The following is a 24,813-nucleotide window of genomic DNA, read 5'->3' as shown; positions in this document are numbered from 1 at the left end:
GGTAAATAACATCCTGATCACATGGCCGGTAAGTAGCAGAGGCAAGCTAGAAACCCAGGCAGACTGGCTCCAGAGCCCATGCTCTTACACAACACTGAACTGCCTCTCTGGCTCTCACTGTCCTCCGACCTTGTGTAGAACATTACAGTTCATACAGCTTGGAGGGTCTTAACAGTCCAGGGGTGCTCAGACTCTCCTTAGCAAACAGGGGCCAGGGCATATCAACCACATAATTCAGAATCCTGAAATGTCTTTTCTGCCTGTCTTGTCTCAGGTAATGATTCATTCACCATCGTTAATGAAAACACAGGCAAGTGCATCACGCCACTGAATGACTGGATAGTAGCAAAGGACTGTGATGAAACCAAGGACATGTTGTGGAAGTGGGTGTCCCAGCATCGACTCTTTCATTTGCAATCCCAGAAGTGCCTTGGCCTAGACATTACCAAACCCGTGGATTCCTTGAGAATGTTCAGCTGTGACTCCAATGCCATGCTGTGGTGGAAATGTGAGCACCACTCTCTGTACGGAGCTGCCCAGTACAGGTTGACTCTGAAGGGTGGACATGCCATAGCAAGTACCAATTCATCTGACGTCTGGAAAAAAGGAGGCTCAGAGGAAAACCTTTGTGCCCAGCCTTACCATGGTGAGTACTGGAGAGGCACTTTGACTCACTTGCTGCTGTATTTGGTGAAAGTGGCCTTGAACATGTACCACTGACCACAAGGAGAGTCATACACTTGTGAGGGGAGTGAGCTGGTGTTTAGTTCCAGACACCGATGTCAGTGCCATTTGCTTCCTTTAACAGGCAAGGCTAGGAGAGGTTAGGTGCCTTGTCAGAGGTCTTGCAGCCATTCTGTGGCACCCTGGGATTCAAAATCTCTCCGATGCCTGAGCATATGTACTTCCTATGATTACATCCTGAACTCCAGAGAAAAGGAAATGTTAGAGGAACAGGAAGTCCTCTACACAGGATAAAAGTCAAATGATCTAGTAAAGTTGAACCTATTCTAAGTTAAAAAAGAAGAAAGAGAAAGGAAAAAAAAGGAAATGAATTTTTTCTTGTCTGCAGATTTGGATGTAATGGAAAAACTTTAAGAGTCTTGCGGGCTTTACTTTTATTTTTGGCATGGCTATCACACTTTGATGTTTGAATTTATGATTCAACATTTTAACAGTGGACTTTTTCCTCACTTCCTTCCAAAAATAAGTATATGAATACAGATCTTCCTCCACTAACAATGGGGTTATGTCCCTATAAACCCATCATAAGTTGAAAATATCATAAGTCAAAAATGCATTTAATACACTTCTAATGAACATCATAGCCTGGCCTACCTTAAATGTGCTCAGAACACTTACATTAGCCTACAGTTGGGAAAAATCATCTACCACAAAGCTTAGTTTAAAATAAAGGGTTGACTATCTCATGTAGTTTATTGAATACTGTACTGAAAGTGAAAAACAGAATGGTGTGTGTCAGTTGTTTACCTTCATGAGCGTGTGGCTGACTGGGAGCTGTGGCTGCTGCTGCCCAGCATCATGGGAGAGGATTGTACCACGTACTGAGAGCCCAGGGAAAGACCAAATTCAAAGTACGGTTTCCATGGAATGAGTCCCGCTTTCACACCATCACAAAGTCGAAAAATCATAAATCAAACCATCGTAAGTCTGAAACTGTCTCTGTTGCCTTTGGGGGAGCTGATCATGAACTTTGTTTTGAGTCTAGAGACTCAGTGATAACAAATTTCTGAGTTTAGAAAGAAAGAGTAGATTCATTTTTTAAACCTCTAAATGTAAATTACCCAAGCAAATCTTTTTTTCATTATGTTGCTCTAACTTACATCAAATGTTGGTGCATATATATATATATATGTATATATATTTAATTATCTAAGTCTTAACTATTGTCTGTGCTCTTCTTTGTACATTTACATAGCTTTACAGAGATTTTCCTCTTCTCTTAAGCTAAATTTGGCCTCCCATTCTTCTTGTTGTCTGCATAATTTTTTCTCCTAGGGGAACCTCTTTCTGTTTCCTAGTGAAGATGCAGCAGCTTCTGAGATGTCAGGTTCTGCTGTTACGGGAAATATTAGAGAATCAGAGATGGCATTTTCCTTTTCTTTAGTCCTCATCCCTTAAGTAGTTGAAAAGTCTGCTTCTGCTAGCCACCTTCCTCCTAACCTTAAAGAGCAACTGGGCTTCCCTGGTGGCGCAGCGGTTGAGAGTCCGCCTGCCGATGCAGGGGACACGGGTTCGTGCCCCGGTCTGGGAAGATCCCACGTGCCGCGGAGCGGCTGGGCCCGTGAGCCATGGCCGCTGAGCCTGCGCTCCGCAACGGGAGAGGCCACAACAGTGAGAGGCCCGCGTACCGCAAAAAAAAAAAAAAAAAAAGAGCAACTGCTTTCTGGATACCACTTAATGGCAAGCTTAAATTTTGTGCTATAAAAGCCTTTCTGTAACTTGGCAGCTAAGAGAAAACATGGAACCAAACAAATTGCCTTTTGAACTGGATTTGACTTGTTTCCTTGTATTTGTTCAAGGATTAGAAAAGATAATTTTCTTGGCAGGGCTCTTTCTGTCCCCTGCTCCTAATTCTTTTGAGGGACATAGTTGTAATTATAAATTCCTCAGTCCCCAAAATGCCTTTATTTCAACGTAACTGGTTTTCTTTGTAATCCTATGTGTTTTATATTATGCATTTATAATATTCTGCTGAGAAGGGGGCTCGTGTGCTTCACATGGCTGCCAAAGTGATCAGTAGCACAGAAAAGATTAAGAACTCACCTAGGGGACTTCCATGGTGGCACAGTGGTCAAGAATTCGCCTGCCAATGCAGGGGACACGGGTTCGAGCCCTGGTCCAGGAAGATCCCACATGCCGTGGAGCAACTAAGCCTGTGCGCCACAACTACTGAGCCTGTGCTCTAGAGCCCGCAAACCACAACTACTGAGCCCACACACCTAGAGCCAATGAGAACAACAAGAGAAGCCACTGCAATGAGAACCCGTGCACTGCAATGAAGAGTAGCCCCTGCTCGCCACAACTAGAGGAAGCCCGTGCATAGCAACGATGACCCAACACAGACAAAAATAAAATTAATTAATTAATTAAAAAACAAACAAAAGGAACCCACCTAGGGTGTTACCCCAGAGAAAGCTAAACAGTGCTCACCAGCAAGAGCCCATAGGCATAGAGTGTTTCTTGACCTTAGCAAATACAGTATTTGGAACACTAAATTTCCAGATAAGAAACTTAAAAATTTCTAAGAAAAGATGCATGTAGTCCTGACTTATCAACACATACCTCGAGTTTTAACATGCACAGAGGCCAGGGCCAAACGTGCCTCTTCTTCATTCCTCTCCAGGTGACTTGTACCATCGAAGTTGCATATGTCAGAAATCTACAAGTCACTCTAGAGTTGCCCTGCTTTCTTCTCCCACCATTCAAATTCAATCAAATATTAAGTCCTGGCAATTCTACTCTTTTAAATTTATGCAGTCCCTTCCTGTTCTTGGGTTGTAGACTGCTGTCTTAAGTTAGGGACTTCCCCTAGGACTGCTCTCTCAGACTCCTCATGTTGGTCCCTGCCCCCTCCTTCCTGTCTAATTGTACAGAATAAGAAAGATAAGATACCTGAGTTCAACAAAATGAAGTTCAAGGTAACCCAGCTTGTTACAGCAAAGCTAAGGCTCAAAACCAGCATTGTGTTCCCCAAATTTAGCTTCTTTTTTTTGGGCCTCTCACTGTTGTGGCCTCTCCCATTGCGGAGCACAGTCTCCGGACGCGCAGGCTCAGCGGCCATGGCTCATGGGCCCAGCCGCTCCGTGGCACGTGGGATCTTCCCGGACTGGGGCATGAAGCCGTGTCCCCTGCATCGGCAGGCGGACTCTCAACCACTGCGCCACCAGGGAAGACCAAATTTAGCTTCTTTATTTCTCCCTTGGCTTTTGCTGTATAATTTCTTTTTTTATTACCTCTGATGTAAGAACATTTATCTGTCGTTGTGTCCTGGGTTACCTCTCTCCCCAACCCCCATCCTGTGTGAGCCATGTTTCTCTCAGAGAAAAATTTTAGCTGTATAAATTTTATGAATAAATTGCTCTTGACTAGCATCCAGGTATGCATTTATATCATTAAGATATCTTGACCTCACTAGCAGTCTTCAAGTTTTGAATGTTTGGTGAATCATGCAGAGGAAGTAGACAGTGGAGGGGTGGCTGTAGAAGTGTCTAAATTCTGAGCAACTCAGAAGCCTGCCGAGCTCTCTAAACATTGAAACTGTTTTGTCTTGTGTTACCAAAGAGATTAATGTTAGTTTTCAGGACTTCCCTGGCAGTCCAGTGGTTAAGACTCTGTGCTCCCAATGCAGGGGGCACGGGTTCAATCCCTGGTCGGGGAACTAGATCCCGCATGCAGTGCCGTGCGGCCAGAAAAAAAATGTTTTCCATGTAAGCATCTCATCTCACAAATTTGTGCCTATCGTAGAATAAGCTGCTGTCTTAAGGCTGCCATCGCCATAAATTCATACATTCAGAGAAGATTCTTCTCAAGAAAGCCTGTGTCTCTGGGGAGACGCTTGGGACTTAAGAGGTCCAGTAGCTTCGAACAATGTGCAAGAATAAAACTAACACAGTATTGTGAAGCAGTTATACCCCAATAAAGATCTATTTAAAAAAAGAACCCTTAGTGAGCAGTTAGCATAATTTAGCTGCTGCTCTTGTGGTGGTTGTTCCATGTTATCATTCTTCAAAGCATATTGTGAACAGGAGAGTGTTTTAATTGAAGCCCAGTTTTGAGCTATGACACTACCTTGGAACCTGAGAAAGCAGCCATTGATGTCACAAGTTGTCCTTATATGTCAAGGACTCTAATCAGAGAGTCAGTTCTCATCCCTGGCACAGCTGAATGACTGAATGTTTCACTTAACTTTGCAAAAATGGGGATTTCACAAACAAGTGTAATACTTGCCCTGCTGATCTTGTGGGCTGATGGGAAAGAACAAGTGAAAGTACTTTGTATTACAGAAACACCAGGTTTTACAAAAAAACCCTGATGGTTCTACAAATGATAGTCATTGTGCTCAGGGACTCTCCTTTTAAGTGCTGTAATTTGGGAAGAGAAATTGGTCGTGAGCTATTGGGAGTTTTGGTATGGTTAAAAATAAAACATGCTAATAAGCAGAATCTTTGTAAAATATAAGGTCAAATTACTCTTTAACAGAAGTACACTGTTCAAAACCATTTATATGTCAGAGGAAAACCCAATGTTCCTTAAAAGATTGTTTGCAAGTAAAAGCATCTAGATTACTCTTCCTTTTGCTGTACTGCTGCTTAATACATTCTAAACTGTCAAATTAAGTCTCACACTTAAGTTAAATGAACATTTGAGAATAATAAAGGATATGGAATCAAATTCTACCTTAAGCACACTTTCAAGCAAATCTATGAGACATTTTGAGGGACCCTAATAGCCTGGTAAATGATGCTAAGATCTGATTACTATGCTTTACCTAATAGTCATTATTTGATCTGGTAACAACCACGGTTTTAAACAAATTAAGGCTATGGAAAAAAGTGAGCGAGACAGTCACAGGGTTAGCTGTTCTATAAGACACCTCTCCAAAAGAACTGTTATCAACATAAGTATTTAGCACTTCCTCCAGCATTTCCAGACATATTTGAGGTTAGAATAATTTTTCAGTTCGTCTCTGTGTACCAGAGGAAATTGTTAAAACGAAAAGCTAGTTCTGCTACCTTTCTGGTCACCAGCTGGTTCCATGACTGCCTAGCTGAAGCTGGTTCTTCTTTCAGAACCTGAATTACCATGTCCTGCCCTCTCCAAGAGACTGCTGAGAGACTCAGCAGCCCTTCGTCCTCCTTCCTCAAAATGCACAGCCTCAGTTCTACCACCAGACTGTAAACAACAGGGCTATTTGTGCATCTCTCTAACTGCACAGTTAGTTTCAAAGTCCACAACCAGCCTCAGTGATTCCAAGGTATTTTTCTAGCCTCACTCTTACTAAAGAAAATAGAGTGTAAGTTTAATCTCAAGCGGGGCACCCCTTCTGGTGAAGTACTCTGCTACCCGCAGTAGTCAGTTGATCCTTACTTGGTAAAGCTGGAATCTTTTAGCTCTTCATCGCATCACAGTTAATGAAGCTTTACATGGATCATCTCATAGAATCTCATGAACAACCCCATGAGCCCCATATCATTATTCCTAATTTGCAAATGCAGAAACTGAGACTGATAGAGGTTGGAAAGCTTGCCCACAGACGCACAGATGATCAGTGGGGGAGCCGGCATCCATGCTCTGAATCTCCACACTGTGCAGCCCACCCAGATACTATATTCTCATACATGTGAAAACATAATCTTTGTTTCACAACAGTTTTACAAATTAGTTAACTAAAGCTGATTATCCAGTTTTTAACTCTTCTTTCCTCTACTTTCTCCCCAACCCACAGAGATCTATACTAGAGATGGGAACTCCTATGGGAGACCTTGTGAATTTCCGTTCTTAGTTAATGGGACCTGGCACCATGAGTGCATTCATGATGGAGATCGCAGTGGGCCATGGTGTGCAACCACCTTAAATTATGAATATGATCAAAAGTGGGGCATCTGCTTACAACCAGGTATGTATGGGCTGGTAAACTTCATATGTGGAAGGGAAAGGATACCATTCCTATGAGGCAAAAGGGAGAAGGAAGGGTCCATCGTGACTCAAAAATGACGAAAACAAATATCCTAGAGAAGGGGTATATATTTGAGGAAAGAGAAGTCGTGTGTAGCTAAGAACTTACTTTCAGAAGTAGGCCAGGAAGAAAACCAAGACAGAATGTTGTGATGGAAGACAAAGGATGAGGAAGTGTTCTATACCCCCAGGTACCTTAGGAAGGGGAAATGGACCAGGCAGGAGCAGTCAGGAAATTGCTGTTGGCCTTTAATAGAGCAGTTTCCAAAAAACTAGTGTTCAAAGAAGATGGGTGATAGTGGACAGAGGAAGCTTCTTTTCAGATGATGGAGACTTAAGTATGTTTATTGCCTGAGTGAAGAGCAGCAAACAAGAGACAGATATCCCTATCCCTCTCAAAATTGGTGACGTTGTTCCTTCTGCTGTACCTGTACGTTGGTCAAAGCATTTTTTCTAGTTGCTTCTTACTTGAAGCAAACTCTTCAGGGTGTGCTAAAATATTCATTGTTCTTTAGAAAGAGAGACCAAAGCAGCAGCTGCGTCACTATCCGGTATATAACCGAGACATATTTTCTCGATAATCTGGTGAGAATTACAGGGGATCATGGTACCTGACATGTGATGGGTGCCTAAGAAATATTTTTTAATGGGCAATAAGTTAAAAGAATCTACAGTAAATAGAAAGGAAAAAGCTCCAGGCCTAAGTAGTAATAGTTATTACCTGGCACTGCCGAGTGTCAGGTACTATTCTAAGCATTCAGCCTTTCTTAACTCATTTAATCCTCACACAGTTCTATAAAGTAGGTACCATTATTTAGCACCATTTTACAGATGAGCAACGTGAGGCACAGGGGAGTTAATTCATTTGCCTAAGGTCCATAGCTAATAAATTTCAGAGCTAGGATTCAAACCGAGGGTATCTGGCTCTGAAGTCCTTGCCTCAAATAACTGTACTATCCTGCCTTATTCAGTAGTCAATCTGGTGGTATTAGTAATACCACCACCAGAGCTCAGTTCTCCTTAAGGGAAGCTGAGCTTCAAAATGCAGAGTCCTAAGCAACTTGAAGAAATTATATTGAGCCAATGGTTCTCAAACTTCAGGTTGCAACAGAATCACTTGGAGAGTTTGTTAAAATACAGATTTCTGGGGCCTTGGTTGATGAAATAGCCTGTCTGGGTCAGACCATATTTGTATGGAGCCGGGTGGAGATCCCAGGATTCCTGACCCTTATTCCCCTGTGTATTTATCCCATTCTACCTTGCTGCCTTGACTGACATGTGTCTTGGTGCCTTTAGCCTACTTTGGATGGAAGGGGGGATTGTCAGTGCATTCATGTGACTCCCTTTCTACAGAAGAAGCAAGATTGTGAGTTTCTCAAACCTGAGAACTGCCAAACCACGGAGACTGTATTTTATAGCAAACACACTGCCCTCCTGCTGAAAGTTTCCAGATTTACAAGTGTTGGCCTTAGTGGTAACAAAGAACCTTTAGGCAATGCACTTGCAAATCCACCTATTTTGTTTTTACCAAATATCAGAACAACGTCTGTTGTTATTTAGGACATTCAGAAGTGGCTGAAGAAGCAGTGTATGCCATTCAGAAGATCAACACCACCAGACTTAGACAACAGTACTCTGGTTATAGCTTTGCCACAAACACCCCTATATCTTTGTTCCTATCTGTGAAATGAAGACATGACACAAAATGATCTCTAAGGAGCCTTCCAGCTTGAGAGTCCATAAGTTTGACTGGTTATGGGAGACCCTTTGGAAAAACCCCAAGTGAAACCTGGGATACGCTTGACATAAGTTATGTTGGTTTTTTCTTCTTGTTGGGAGCACATAGGAGGCTGTGAGTATATTTTTGAACTAGTTGTATCAAGACCTACAAATCTTGTCCCAGAAAGAGCTTGAAGGTTCTTCATCTGAAATTATACATGCTTTTTAGATATTTGTGAAAGAAAATGATGTTCACATGCGTATCTGTATGTTTATAAACACATATATGCACATATATATGTACATATAGATATACAATGCATGTATAATGTTAGTTATATAATATTTGTTATATATTAAATCATCTATTAAAATATTAAGGAGAAAATGGACTGAGTTTCCCAAATAAGCTATCACTAGGCTTTAAATCTTGGGTACTTAAGCAGCATGTCTAAACACACACACATGCATATCCAGTGGTTTCACTGCAGGCCATGAGCAAACCCCTCTGCAGTCTGCCACCATCTTTAAGTGAGCTCAGGGGTTGAGCACAATTGAAGACTCCTACTTTGAGGCAGAGGGTAGGCATGGGCTAAAACATGGCATTGTAATTGATGGGGGTAAAGGGAGGGTAGAAGATAGGAGAGTGGAAGCTTTAGCCAGCCTAAGTCATTTCCTGTCCTATGACTTCAGTTTTTTTGTGTAACCAAAGAATCAAAACGTTGTCCAGTAGAACAATAACAGCCTCCATTTTAGCATATCCTAAGAGTATGCAAATTGAATGGCAGTATTTGTAAGCATTCTAAGTAATAGACAACATTGTGCCCTTACTTTATGATCACTAACATATCTTTTTATCAAAGAAAATGGCTGTGAAGATAATTGGGAAAAGAAAGAGGAGATGGGAAGTTGCTACCAGTTTAACACTCAGGCAACTCTTTCTTGGAAAGAAGCTTATGTTTCATGTCAGAATCAAGGAGCTGACTTACTGAGCATCAACAGTGCTGCTGAGTTAACTTATCTTACAGGTAGGTTTACGTTGTGTGTGGTAGAGCAAATTGCTGCGATTGTAAAGGTGCTGTCTGCCTTCTGTTTTCATATCTAGGTATGTTGTTTTCTGCATATATTTATCTTTTCTTGGGATTTAAACTTCAACACCAAAGCCCACAAGTAAAAAATACTGAATGTAATCCTATTCTGTCTATTGAAAATGCATCTCATGATAGAGACCAAGAGAGGTTAATATTCAGAAAACGAGGTGAGGTAGCAAGATTAAACTGCTACCTGAAGCCTAGGTGAAAGGATTTGAAGAAAGGTAAGCATTAAACTCTTTGAACATTGAACGGTAGAGAACTTGAGGAAGGTGGAGAAGGTGGCTGAGTCAGAGTAGATCACCTCAGTAAAAAAGCTTCACACTTGAATAAATGAGTTCAGTTCCACATCTGTAGATTCAACCAATCATAGATTGTATAGTTCTGTAGTATGTATTTAGTGAAAAAATCTGCATATAAGTGGACCTGCATAGTTCAAACCCATATTGTTCAGGGGTCAACTATAATTTAATCATCATTACAACACCGTAAGACAAGTATTTTTATCCCCACTTACAGATTGGGAATTGATGTTTAGAAATAATATACCCAACATCTCAGAGCTATGAAGTACCAGAATTGGGATTTGAATATCAACATGTATAACTCCAGAGCCCTTGCTTTTTTACTATAGTACTTACTCCTCTTACATATCTTTTTTTTCTTTGTTTTCATCATTAAAAGTCTACTGGACTTTCACATTCCCACCAACAGTGTAAGAGGTTTCCCATTTCTCCACATCCTCTCCAGCATTTTTTATTTCTTGCCCTTTTGACAACAGCCATTCGAACAGGCATGAGGTGATATCTCATTGTGGTTTTGATTTGAGTTTCCCTAACAACTAGCCATGTCGAACATCTTTTCATATGTATGTTGGCCATCTGTATGTCGTCTTTGGAAAAATGTCAATTCAGATCGTCTGCCCATTTTTCAATTGGGTTGTTTGTTTTTTGCTGTTGAAATGTATGAGTTCTTTGTATATTTTTAATATTAACCGTTATAGGATAAATGACATGCAAATATTTTCTCCCATTTGGTAGATTGTCTTTTTGTTTTGTTGATAGTTTCCTTTGCTGTGCGGAAGCTTTCAGTTTTATATAGGCCAGTTTATTTACTTTTGCTTTTGTTTCTCTTGCCTAAGGAAACATATCCAGAAACATTGCTAACACTGGTGTCAGAGAACACACTGCCTATGTTTTCTTTTAGGAGTTTTATGGTTTTAGGTCTTACATTCAAGTCTTCAATCCATTTTGAGTTGATTTTTTTGTGTGGTACAAGATGGTGGTCTAGTTTCTTTCTTTTGTACATGGCTGTCCAGTTTTCCCAATACCATTTATTGAAGAGACTATCCTTCCTCTGTTGTATGTTCTTTGCCCCTTTGTTATAAATCAGTTGTCCATATATTCATGGCTTTATTTCTGGGCTCTCAATTCTGTTCTTTTGATCTATATGTCTGTTTTTCCTGCCAATACTCTACTGTTTTAATTACTATGGCTTTGTGGTAAAATTTGAAATCAGAGAGTGGCTACCTCCAGCTTTGTTCTTCTTTCTCAGGATTGCTTTGGTTATTTGGGGGTCTTTTGTGCCTCCAGGTAAATCTTGTTTATATAAAATTTTGTTCTATTCCTGTGAAAAACGTCATGGGGAGAACTTGAGAGTATTGTGTTAAGTGAAATTAGTCAGACGGATAAAGACAAATACTGTACGGTTCCACTCATGTGAAATATTTAAATAAATAAACGAACAACCCAAACCAAAAAAAAACAAACACATAGATACTGAGAACAGAGCAATGGTTATCAGAGGGGAAGCAGGGAGAGAAGTGGGTGAAATGGGTAAAAGGGGTCAACTGTGTAGTGATGGATGGAAACTAAAATTTGGTGGTGAGCACGCTGTAGTGTGTACACAAGTTGAAATATAATGTTGCGCACATGAAACTTCTGTAATGTTATAAACCTGTGTAACCTCAGAAAAAAGTCTGCTGGTCTTTTGTCATGCTTTTTGGCTTAAGCTTTATTCAGACCTCTTTCTTATAGTTTTAACCTTTTCCTGTGTTGTTCGGGACTTAAATAATCAGACGTCTTGAATAGAAATCTGTCAGAGAAGCATAATGGGCTAGTGTTTGGCAATGGAATTCTATTCCAGACCCCGCTGAAACCTTACAAAAAATATTTTTGAGAGTAGACAGGACCAATACATTTAAGTCTCCCAAAATACTGACATTTGGAAACTGATAGCTTCAATGAAGCAAAAAGGTGTCAAAGTGTGACTATCAACACCATACCAAACAATCTAATGATGCATTTGGAGGAATAAATGTCGCAGGCTTCCTTTATGCATCAGTTTTCTTTAATACATAAAAGTGAGATAATGTGTTGAAGGACCCAGTTTTCCCCTATCCCTGGCCAGACACTCCCCACATTTTTTGCATATCACTAATTTTAGAGGTACAGCCCTTTCTAGTGATCCCAGCTTCTCTTTCACTGTGAGTGTTCTTTAGGGATATCAGTATGCCTAATTATGACTGCCGGTTTCCTAAGACCTAAGAAAGCTGTACTTTAACATCTGGAACATTTCTTGAAGTCCCTATTAATATTGTGTCCCTTCCCTGAAAACTACCATGTTAAACAGTGGGCTAGGAACAGTGGGGCCCACAAAAGTGAATCAGAGATTTTGTGATCAAAGTGCTTGATCTACTCAGGGAAATAAGAGTTATACATACACAGAGGATAGTGGAGAATGTTATTCCCAAAGGACCTCAGGGTTTCGCAGCTAGTAGTTAGGTGGGACTAGGGAATTTGCTGACAGAAATAAAGCAGAATCAGCTCTCTTGAAGATAAATCCCATGCAGTCTAAAAGAACTTTCTTTCTCTTTTGTGCCTGCCCTGCACCTAATTAGCTTGTTTCGATTTTGTTTTACTAATACAGGGACCTACGGTGGGGGATTTGGTTTCCTCAGCCTCGCTGGATTCTGTTTGAGAGTCTAATTTCCTATGGCTCTGGCCTTCCCGGGGACCTGTAACCACAGATTCAACCCCAGAGCTCAAAGGAGGACTGAGAGTCCCCAGACCAGGAACAACACATTTCAATTCTTTCTAATTTATCTCTGGCCTCAGGGGCTGCTCACTTTGAACTACCTTGATAGTGACCCAAGGCTAGAACACTCCTAGGTCAGGGCCTCTGCTTGCTGTGGCCTTTCTGATGTTCATCCCAGATGCATGACCATTATCAGGCCCTGCAGTTTCTCATTGTGGGAAGAGGAATAGAAATAGAGGGTCATGTCGGAATAGGGGTGTTGGGAACAGTCAAGAATATCTAGCTTATTGGACTTGCCCATTTGATTAGATATAGGAACTTACGCTAGCAATCATCTGATTCTTGATGGCAAAGATGGGCATTGATAGAGTCTCAAATTGGTCAACGCCCTGCCAAACAATCTAATGATGCATTTGGAGGAAATGCATCATAGCTTTCCTTGCCTGGACTCTAGGAAGGGAAAAATCAAGCTCCAAATTGTCCAGGCCATATAAGAAATCCCTGCCCTTTGCATCTGCCCAACCAGGGCCCTTAAAATTTATCACACCCACCTGGCACGAGACACATAAAGAGCATTTGAATTTACCAACACAGTCGCAATTTTAAAATCTTATGATTCTAGTGAAGAATAAGTCATCATCAATACAGATCACAAATAGAACATTGTGATGAAGTAAACAAGAGGCTGACACCCTCCAAACATCATTTCATTCCACTGTAAATGTGTACTTGTCATGTGCAGGTGAACAATAGGATTATTCATAGGAAGCAGTAGGATTATTCAGACTTCCTGCTGGGGGATATCTGGAAAGTCTTCATGGAAAAGAGGACATTGAACTTGGGATAGATGGGAAGGATTGGTCCTCTATAGTATCCCTGGTTAGAGATGAATGAAAGGAATTCTGAATGTCAAGGTATGGTTGAGTCTGGAGTACCATCAATATGTCATAGTTCCCAGGACTTCTTTAGGAATGCTGGAAAATCAATCACATTTACTAATGAAGAAAGATTTAGATTAGAGTAATTCCTCAAGGTCTTGCTATGCCAGTGCTGGCAGCCTTTGCTTATGCTAACAAGGTGAAAGAAAAGGATAAATCCAGAGTTCCCTTCAACATTCTCCTCAAGCCATCTACCCAAACATCCACTTCTCCTTCCTTAGTAGAGAGAGTATCCTTATCATCTATCTCCTTGAGAAAAGTGAGGTGAACCCTTAGTTTGTCACCCTCACACTTACAAATTTATCTATACTGTTATTTCTCCAGCTCGTTCAAGGTTAACTACTTCCTCCAAGCTCATTGTATCCACATCAACTGTTTCTTCTATCTCTTATACTTTTATCGACACTCACTCTATTAACTCTTCCCCAGTAGGCTATAAACTTGTTTAAACTTCTACCATTAAAAATTTTTTCCCTAGACCCTGAGGCCCTGCCTCTATCTTTCACAGTGAAGCTCCTGGAAAGCACAGTGTATCCTTAAAATTCACTTTTTTTTTTTTTTTGCGGTACACGGGCCTCTCACTGTTGTGGCCTCTCCCGCTGCGGAGCACAGGCTCCGGACGCACAGGCTCAGCAGCCATGGCTCACGGGCCTAGCCGCTCTGCGGCATGTGGGATCCTCCCGGACCGGGGCACAAACCCGTGTCCCCTGCATCGGCAGGCGGACTCTCAACCACTGCGCCACCAGGGAAGCCCCTACAGTTCACTTTTAACCTCACATTTATTCCTCACTGGAGTGATAATTGGGCCTCTGTCCTACCACCCTCTTCCCAGACTCCTGCCCATCCCTTGGATGTTGGTGTCCAGGTTACTGCTCTTGGCCGCTTTTGTCTTTGCTGGTGCTATTTCTGCTTTACCCAGGGATTCTCCTCCACTCCCAGGTGTCAGTTCTGGTGAAGTTACTTGTTTTAGGCATTTGGGTTCTAAAGTGTGCAAGTAAGGCAAAAATTACATATAGTCAAAGTGACCCTCAAAGAGCCCTTAAAGTATGGATATGGTTCTCTGCATGCAAATCACACAGATATATCTGATATGTATGATGGAACAAAATCCATACTTTAAGAATTATTTATATTTATATAATATATATATTATGTAATATAGAATTGTATTTTACATTTATATAGAGAGACACATGAATTATATATATAATACTATAATATATCATACAGAATTCTCTGGGAGGAATTGAGAAACTGATATCATGTGTTTTATTGCTGGGAATATTTCAACAAATTTATAGAGATTCCAACCTGTTAGCTCTTTCTGTTTGTCAACATCATCCTTGTCTTCTGTAGACCATTTCATTAGTTGCTTTATCTCTTCTACCTGGCCTTTAATATCTTCAAATTCTTTGTGATGTCGATAAAGTCTTACCAGGTTCTTGAATAATGGTGTTGACTTCCTTGACAGTGGTGTGAAAATCCTTACAATTGTTCGCACATTCTTTTTTTAATACACATGGCCCCGTTCAAGAAGCATGATTGCATCCATTGCTTGTGAGCATGTGCACATTGAGTGGCATATCAGCACTTAGCTTCTCTATTTAAAGTATTTCTGCTTCTCTTTTTCTTTTATGCTAATGTCATCTAGTTGTCAAATAATAACTTTGAATGATGCATCTCAACTGTAACACGAGTGTTTGCGTGTGTTTGTGTGTGTGTACGTGTGTGTGTGTGTGTCCCATTCTGTATCTCCAGCCTTAATGTCTCCTCTGGACTCTAGAGTTGTATATCCCTTGCCTAGCTCAGTACATATTTCTGAAACAGTACTGGTTACACTTCACCATTTGGGGATCCATATCTGTGTCCTACTAGATTGAAATCGTCATGAGGGCAGGACTTTATCGTTTTGGTTTTTATGTCCTTAGTACCTGGCAAATGATATGTGCTTAACGAATGTAAACTGTCAGTCTGGAATATAATCAGAACTTCAAAACTTAGATATGTAATGGAAACTACTTTTTCTATATCAGTACAAGAGGGTTAAAAGTAGATAGTGAAACATCTACTCTGAGAAAATTCTGTTCTTACTAGAAGAAAGGGAATTGGACAAGCTAATGGGAAAGCAGCAGCGAATTAACTTAGCAGCCTTTGGGTTTCTCCATAGACTGCAGTTTTGTTGCCTCTCACATCATCTGCCTTTGTTGGATAGACAGCCTCCTACAGGGTTCCTGCCTCATAATCAAGGCCTTCAGATATTTTTGCTATTAGTATAAACTTAAGTCTGACTTAGGTAATTTTGTCACTTTTTAAAAATGTGTAATTCTTACAGAAAAAGAAGGCATTCCAAGAATTTTCTGGATTGGTTTAAATCAGCTGTACTCTGCTAGAGGCTGGGAATGGTCAGACCACAAGCCATTAAACTTTCTCAACTGGGACCCAGGTAATTGCTCCCTCTTCCGCTTACTATGCACAGAGCACAGGCTTCAAAAAAAATAAGAGCTTCCCATCCCCTGAGAACTTGTACAAATTTCAAACCTTGACAACTCTTATTATGGTTACCTCTCAGAAGAATATTTTTTCCTACACGCTTGTGATACCATTATAGGCAAGTTGACCCCCAGCATGGGCAACTGAGCATTTGTCCCTAATCTTTAGAGTGACCCTGCATTTTTAGATAGGAGCAGAATGAGCCCCGCTACGTGGCCCAGGAACCATTCTGTGTCCCTGAGAGGACTTGATGTGTCCATGACTGACCCATGTTGTGTTTCATCTGCAGCTTAACTCTGATATGGAAATGTTCCTCAAACTCTTGGTGTCTTCCACTGCAGCACCCAAGTACTGACAACATAATGGTTATATTTTAATACACAAAAAAAGACCTTAAAGAAAATTTTATACTAAATAAACAAACCCTAACTCACTAACTAGCCAAAATGCCTTTTTTCCCCCTGGAAAGAAGGTTTAGATACCTTTTTAAAAAATAAAACCATAGGCTTCTGACAAATGTAGAATGTAAAAGTTAACACTAACTTCAGTACCAAAGTATTCTGCATACATATAAGAAAAACAAGTTAAGCACAATAAGATACCAGTACATGGGGCATTTTAGTTAATGGAATTTTATAAGTAGTAAATAAATTTTCTATTATCTCAGTAAATAAAATCTTTAAAGAGAATTTAATCTTAAAGCCTTAAAGGCATGGCAGAATCATAAATCGGTATTTTTATTGTGTAGGGTAGCAAATTAAGAGCTACTGACCACAAGATATGACATGCAAGTTGGTTTGGGGCAGAGGTTTGGTTTTTGGTTTTGGTTTTTAAATTAACTACAACAGATCAGAGTATTCCTGCCCCCCCGCCACCATATCCTGTATTTAAGAAGACATAGGTAAGCACATGATTGTCCATTGCAGCTTAAACATTTCAATTTAGTTGAAAGTTTTAACTATTTTATGAGTCCCCCTAAAAGCAGAAAATTAGGAATACAAGTTATTTTTTTCTAACCACCACCCTTGCCCCCAACCTTCTTCTTTTAACTCTTTGAAAATCCTGCTGTTCAAGATGTGCCGAGTGCACCTATAATTGACAGATCAAGCTGTGCGAGAATGGATGCCGACTCGGGTCTGTGGCAGAGTTTTTCCTGTGAGGCTCAACTGCCCTACATCTGCAAGAAACTGTTAAATAACACAGTGGAGTTGACAGGTACCTTTCTCACTTCCTCCAACAAAGAGATGCCACAATTACAGTTTTGTGAAGTCAAGTGAATCCATTTCAGATACCTGTTTTCCCCTTTCCTTCACCTGATACTGCCAGTGCAGGGGAGTATTTGGTTTTGAACCTGTGGTTAGATATTATCAACTCCACATGAGTAAAGCTTTGGTTTGGTATATGCCCATGAGAAGGCAGAGATATTCTAGATAGGAAATATATTTCTGTTCACAGGTGGCTCTTCTTTCTCTAGAGCAGAGTGGTTTCCCCAGACCAAGAGCATCAGCTTCACCTGTACCTGTAAGAAATGCAAATTTTCAGGACCTACCCCAGATTTACTGAATCAGGAACTCTGAGGGTGGGAACCAGCAATCTGGGTTTTAAAAAGCCTTCCAGGTGATTCTGATACACACTCAAGTTTGAGGGCCACTGCTTTAAGGCCAGGTCTTACATATTACCTACCTCCGTGGGAAGCAAAAAATGATATGGACACGGGAATGTTCCCACCCCCTTCCCCACAATGCCCACCCCTTCTTTGCCCACCTCTCTCTCCTTTTTTGCCAGACTAGTTCTTTGTGTTGCTAAGTCAGGTAGAAAGGAGGGGTGCAGATGGACAAAATATGTACACGGTGGGGGGGGTTTCCAGGGAGTTCGGGGATAAGAGAGACACAGGACAGCTGCAACTTCTGAGCTGCAGAAAAGTTTAAAAGTTTGAAAGAAAAGTCTTTGAAAGAATGGAGAAGAGAAATACCCTACTGTCTTTCACAGTGCCCACCGTATACCTGGTATTTGATTAAATCCTCACTGAATAAGAAAAACTAGTACTTAAAACTGGGAGGAGAAGAGGAGGTTTTAAAATGTCTTGCTTTAAAGAATGTTGGGGGAAGAGAATAAAGCATAAAATTTCTTATCATCCAAATAGGAGCATAAAGCTATATTTTAAGTTTAAAAAATAATAGGGGAAAATGAACATTTATCTTCCAAGTTGATTCAAACCAAATTTAGTCCATACGATAAAAGGCATAGCAGAAAAAACAGCACAAATGAAAATAAACCAGGATGACTAATGATAGATCAAATAAATATCCTGTAGTATCAATTGTTAAGTAAATCAAGATGCTTCCACATGATTGAACAGTATGCATTTATTAAAATAACTGTGCCAGCAGGAAAATACAAAAAGCGGAACAAGGGGTTTCCCTGGTGGCGCAGTGGTTGAGAGTCCGCCTGCCGATGCAGGGGACACGGGTTCGTGCCCCGGTCTGGGAAGATCCCACATGCCGTGGAGCGGCTGGGCCCGTGAGCCATGGCCGCTGAGCCTGCGCGTCTGGAGCCTGTGCTCCGCGATGGGAGAGGCCACAACAGTGAGAGGCCCGCGTATCGCAAAAAAAAAAAAAAAAAAAGCAGAACAAAATCATATGCCTACCTATCATTTTAATCTTGTAAAAATATGTATTCATAGAGACAAAGACTAGAATATGAAAATAATTATTTCAAGTTCAATTATGGGTGTTTTTCCCTCTGTTCTTTTATTATAATTGTAAAATATCATAATAATAAGTGCTATTTCAGGACCTTAAAGCTAATTGAGTTATTTTACAAGTGTGAGAAGCTGAACCTGAATTTTATCGTTTAGTAAAAATCAAACTGTCCACATTTTTAAGATGCTATGTTGTCTTATAACAAACATTCCAAGTGGTCCGAATCCATGAAGCCTGAAAAGCCAAACTGTTTTCTAGTTCTTTTAAGAGGGGTAGGTAGAAGTATTTTGTATGGTTTATACCTTGCTCTTTTTCTCTAATCTTTCTTGACCATCACTTGAGTGAGTTTTATTATAGTCAAAACAAAGAGTCCCTCATTCCATGGACTGTAGGACTAGCAGAGGGGAGGAAAGAAGAGGTCCAGAGATGCCCTTTTCCTCCAGTGATGCCATTTCTTGGGTGTGAAGTGAATAAATGTTTTATTATGTTCCTTAAATCTCTGCCTGTTCTCTGTTCAACAGTGAGCATTAATGCACATTCCTTTGCTAGGCTGACCATACATGAAAAGGAAGCTCAACTTCATAATCTCTCAAAGTCAGAGACTGGAGGGGAACCTCACAAATCCCATACCCAGGAAGAGATTTGTCAACAACTGGCTTACCCCACACTTTTCTTCTGTCTACTAGGACTAAGGGCAATCCCTCTTTAAATAGTCTGTGACCAGCCATGTAGCACATTTGTATCCCTTTAAAGTCACATTATTATCTGAATCCCTGCAGTCACTCTTATGATGTTATGAATACCTTAGGCACCACAAAAATACATGTCACTGTACCATCTGACATCGCATTCTCCAGTTTTCCAGAAGTCTTATGATTCAAGAAAGAAGAATTTGCAATTCAATATTCAGGAATTTAAATATTGATTCAAAATAGATGTGTCTTTACTGGAATATAAATAGCTTCTTTTCCTCCAGATGTTTGGACATACTCAGATACCCGCTGTGAGGCAGCAGACTGGCTGCCAAATAATGGATTTTGCTATCTGCTGGTAAATGAAAGCGATTCCTGGGATAAGGCACATACGAAATGCAAAACCTTCAGCAGTGACCTCATCAGCATTCATTCTTTAGCAGATGTGGAGCTGATTGTCACAAAACTCCATAATGGGGGTAAGTTTTTAAGATATCCTCTTTGAGAGGTTTAAAACATTTTAAAGTATCCCCGTTTTCAGATTCTTAGCAAGAATGAAAAGCTTTTAGTTTGATCCTGTACATCAGCATGGTCTAATAGAATTTTCTGCAGTGATGGAACCATTCTGTAATCTGTGCTGTCCAATTCAGTAGCCACCAGCCACTTGTGGCTTTTGAGCCCTTGAAATGTAGCTAGGGCGATGGAGAACTGAATTTTTACTTTCATTTCATTTTAATTGATTTACAGTTTTGGATAGGCGCATGTAGCTAGCAGCTACCAACCTGACAGTACAACCATCGATTGAATAATTTCCCTCTTCTCATAAGCTAAATGCTGTTTAAATTACTCTCAACACTTAAGTGATGATTGTTTCACTTTTATAATTATTTGAAAGCTGAAAAATGAAGAACGAAACACTAGAGAGCCAGTATTAAGACCTCCTCCTAGGATTCACCCATAGTAATAGTAAGTACTAGATACCTATTCTGTGCCAGCATGGTGCCAGCTGTTTTACCTGGGAAGGCAGTATAGTCATTGCATGGCCGTGATGGACAATATCCTTATTCTAATTGGAATATCTATGACTGTATTTGTAGAGTTTCATTATTTCTCATAAAGCAAGGTTTATCTAAACCAGGTATCAGGAACATCCAGCCTACAGGTCATAGTACAGCTGTTCCACCTGTGTGCCCTACCTGTATAAGTGACCTGAAAAGCCCTCATCTTCGGGCCTGCCTAACTTATCAATACTTTTACAGGTTAATTAAGAGTACCATTTACTGAATTAAAATTTTAAAAGAAAAAAAATACCGTCAAGGCTCCTAACACCCCATATCAGAATGTAAAACTCAGTAGCAGTGTACATATTGAAGAATGTAATTGAGTAACCAAACAAATAAAACATTTTTCTTTTAGATGCCAAAGAAGAAGTATGGACAGGCCTTAGGAACATAAATACACCAACTCTATTTCAGTGGTCAGATGGTACTGAAGTTACTCTGACTTATTGGGATGAGAATGAGCCACATGTTCCCTACAATAAGACTCCCAACTGTGTTTCCTATTTAGGAAAGGTAGGAAACCTCCTCAAGTTTATTTATATCCTTATTGTTATACCTGAAAATCTAATAATAATAATAAGATGACTTTGGTTGGGATATTTGTGTTTAAGCTGGGAAAGAAAATAAAAGGTAAAAACACTGTAGACTGTCTTTCCAGTAGCTGCTGAGAAAAGGTAAATAAAGCAATTACTAAAGAAGCAATCCAGTTCCTGTCTGAGAGTATCTTCTCTGGTGTGAAACAGATCAAGAGAATCCCTTTAGAGCTCAGATTCTTGTGCCAGATTGCTTCTGAGAAGCTGCTTTCTCTCAGTACCACCAGTGTGATATTTAGCAGGTAGCCACAATGTGACCTGGAAAATCCCATTTTCTCACGTTCAGATCAAAGTAAGCCAACTTTGAGAACTGAAAAACTAGTTTTGTGAAAAAATTAGGTCTGACTTTGTTCAGAGAGCTATCTTACTCCTATAGAATGCATAAATGTTTACTGAGCATGCTTTGGACTTTCAGAAGAGTCCAAAATAAACTATTGAGCCGAAAGGACATACGTATCTCTATATTTTTGTTTGTAGCACTTTCCTGTGGACTCCTAATTGTTTGGGAGGCCAGTCGTGTCACTCCGACTTCTAGAGAGACTTAAGTGGAAGCCATAAATGGTAGGGCTATTTAGAAGTGTTTCAATAGTAAAGATGTTTTTAGAAAGGTGTAAAGCTGAATTTAGAAGGGTGTCCCATTTAATGCTCTATTTAAAAGGGTACACAGGATATCTTTAAAAGAGTATCAAAGATAGAAATGAGGTCCCATAGGCCAGAGTGAACTGATGGCTTATCTAGACAGCTTCCAACGTTCAAAACTGACCCGCATCACAATTGACTTACTAAAATTTAATTCAAAGAAAGCAGAGTGACTTAAGCAAAATCAATGTTAAGGAGCATATTTGAAAGATAGAACTTTGACGTCTAGACTGAAGTAGAGTTGGCAGAAACTTTTGATTCTAAAATTCTTAGGGAGTAGCTATTCTAATCATCATCATCTTCTTACATATGAGGAAACTCAGACAGGGAGATTAGGTGACCTGCCCCAAAGTTTTTGTTTGTTTGTTTGTTCTTTTAACATCTTTATTGGAGTATAATTGCTTTACAATGGTGTGTTAGTTTCTGCTTTATAACAAAGTGAATCAGCTATACATATACGTATATCCCCATATCTCCTCCCTCTTGCGTCTCCCTCCCTCCCACCCTCCCTATCTCACCCCTTAGGTGGTCACAAAGCACCAAGCTGATCTCCCTGTGCTATGCGGCTGCTTCCCACTAGCTAGCTATTTCACATTTGGTAGTGTATATATGTCCATGCCACTCTCTCACTTCATCCCAGCTTACCCCTCCCTCTCCCTGTGTCCTCAAGTCCATTCTCTACATCTGCATCTTTATTCCTGTCCTGCCCCTAGGTTCTTCAGAAACATTTTTTTTAGATTCCATATATATGTGTTAGCATACGGTATTTGTTTTTCTCCTTCTGACTTACTTCACTCTGTATGACAGTCTCTAGGTCCATCCACCTCACTACAAATAACTCAGTTTCGTTTCTTTTTATGGCTGAGTAATATTCCATTGTATATATATGCCACATCTTCTTTATCCATTCATCTGTCGATGGACACTTAGGTTGCTTCCATGTCCTGGCTAATCGTCACTCCAAAGTTTTTTAACCTGTGGACAAACTGGCTGTGTCATATGGAAGAAGACTAGAACTCTGGCAACTCTGTGGGCTGGGTTCTTCTCTCTTCAACTTCTGTATAGTGTCCTTTGGTGGTTTTATTGTCACACTTATAAGAAAATGAAATTCATCCCCACTGTGACCTTGAGGTGATGCTGAAGTAACAGGCTTCCAGGTTTGTTGGGTAGCATTTCTAGGAGTATGTTCTCAGATTTAACCATTCATTTATATTCATTTTCTCCCCCTCCCTTTCCTCCTTCCCCTCCTCCCCCTCTCCCTCCCTGATAGTTGTGGGAAGAAACTATCTTGATTTAAGATAAGAGTTCAATTCTAAATATGTGGCAAATAATTTCTCTTGTGGGAAAAATTATTTTCTGTTTTTTAAAAGCTAGGTCAGTGGAAGGTCCAATCATGTGAAGAGAAACTTAAATATGTATGTAAGAAAAAGGGAGAAAAATTGAATGATACAAGATCTGATAAAATGTGTCCTCCAGATGAGGTATGTAAAGCCCCTGTGGAAGTTTTTCTAAGCAATATTATACCTTCTTGGTTAGATATGGTAGTTGAGACTTAAATACTTTAGACTTGGAAAATAGAAGAAATTACTAGGTTCTGTTCATTTATACGTTAGAGCAAGCCAGAAGGTGGTGAATCATAGATATCGGCACTCTTACAGAAGAAGAAAGAGTTATAGGAAAACTAATTATCTATTCATGAATTTCTATAAAAATGTATATGATTATATCCTCAACGCTAATTTTTTACTTCTCTTACTCGTATTATTCTTATTCAAAAATAATTGAACTAACAACTGTTATACTCTTATGATGAGCTAGGCATTAGGGGTAAAGAAAGTTAAGACATTCCTTCTGTCTGACACAGGCTCACAGGCTTATGGAGGTTTTCTATGAAATTGTATCCCACTCTCATCATGTGTTTAAATTCCCTATCCATGTCCTTAATTTCCCTTAGTTGTAAGATGTTACTTATGTAACAGAAACTGGCTTGTTATCAAGTGCAGAAGACAGTGTGATATTTTTCCTCTGATTTAGGGCTGGAAGAGACATGGAGAAGCCTGTTACAAGATTTACAAGGATGAGGTCCCCTTTGGAACCAACTGCAATCTGACTGTAACTAGCAGGTGTGAACTTTTAACTCTGGGTTCCTTTGCTAAATAATCTTCCTTAAAAAAAGTGCGTCTTCAATTTATATAGTATTTCAGTCACTGTAAAAAAACACCTACTAATTTGACTCTCATTTTGTAGATTTGAGCAAGAATACCTGAATGATATGATTAAAAAGTATACTAAGTCTCCAGAAAAATACTTCTGGACTGGCCTGAGAGATACAGATGCAAGTGGAGAGTATAGTTGGGGAAGTGCTGGTGGAATAAAGCGGGCTGTAACCTTTTCCAACTGGAATTTTCTTGAGCCAGGTGAGTGCCTTAGCCTTGAAAGCAGTAGAATACAGTGACTTGTGAAAGGCAGCATTCCTCCCAAATCTGTTCTTCACATACCTTTGAAATATGAAGGAGATGATGATTTTCAGGACTAGAGTCTGTCTATGGAACCATAAATAGAAGCAGCGACTATGTCTTCCCTATGAAATTCTCGGCAATTACCCAATAAAAGCTAGAAAACTCAGTTCTCAGAAACCACCATCTAATGGCACAGAGCTAGAAGCATCAGTGTGAGTTTGTTATCTTTTCCACGTAGTCTCAAACAGAACCTAGAAGCTTCATTGAGGAGCACTTTACATTTTCACCTCTCTGCTTCTTAACTTCTTTCTCCAAAATTGAATGTGTTTATTTCTATTATTCTCGATGGGTGAGAATTAAGGAGGCAATGTATTATAGGTATTATTTATTCTGAAAGGTAGTTTATCCTTCTTTAGCCTAAAGCGTTGACCATAATTAGTCATAGAATCAGAACATTTGAGCCAGAAAAGGCCTCAGAAGGCCCTTCTGATTTTAGAGTTGAGAAAACAGAGGCTTAGAAAGGTGACTTACTTGACGAAGGTTACCTGGTTATTGAATTGCTAAAATCCAGATCTGATTTCTAATTCAATGCTTTTTAGAGGACTTTCGCTTTTTATGAGACAGCATTCGACTTTTCTTCCTTTGACTTATTTATATTTTCTTATGTTTGTATAATGGAATCATGAAGACCATT

General features: G+C 40.0%; 1 protein-coding gene across 2 annotated transcripts in view; it reads left to right on the top strand.

Annotated features, from left to right (window-relative positions):
- The window catches only part of LOC101278050 (CD302 antigen), a 129,214-nt gene that overhangs the window by 5,460 nt on the left and 98,941 nt on the right, over positions 1–24,813 (top strand). For both annotated transcript variants that reach the window (XM_004266281.3, XM_004266283.3), the window contains exons 2-11: positions 275–646; positions 6,470–6,640; positions 9,282–9,446; positions 15,816–15,926; positions 17,048–17,188; positions 19,652–19,846; positions 20,784–20,941; positions 23,031–23,141; positions 23,695–23,783; positions 23,908–24,077. In XM_004266281.3, coding sequence (XP_004266329.1) covers positions 275–646; positions 6,470–6,640; positions 9,282–9,446; positions 15,816–15,926; positions 17,048–17,188; positions 19,652–19,846; positions 20,784–20,941; positions 23,031–23,141; positions 23,695–23,783; positions 23,908–24,077 — 1,683 coding nt within the window. The remainder of the gene's footprint in view (positions 1–274; positions 647–6,469; positions 6,641–9,281; positions 9,447–15,815; positions 15,927–17,047; positions 17,189–19,651; positions 19,847–20,783; positions 20,942–23,030; positions 23,142–23,694; positions 23,784–23,907; positions 24,078–24,813) is intronic.

The sequence above is a fragment of the Orcinus orca genome, chromosome 7 (assembly GCF_937001465.1).
Source record: "Orcinus orca chromosome 7, mOrcOrc1.1, whole genome shotgun sequence".
Classification (NCBI taxonomy): Eukaryota; Metazoa; Chordata; class Mammalia; order Artiodactyla; family Delphinidae; genus Orcinus; species Orcinus orca.
The sequence above is the reverse complement of the archived record's forward strand: the minus strand, read 5'-3'. Positions and strand labels throughout refer to the sequence as shown.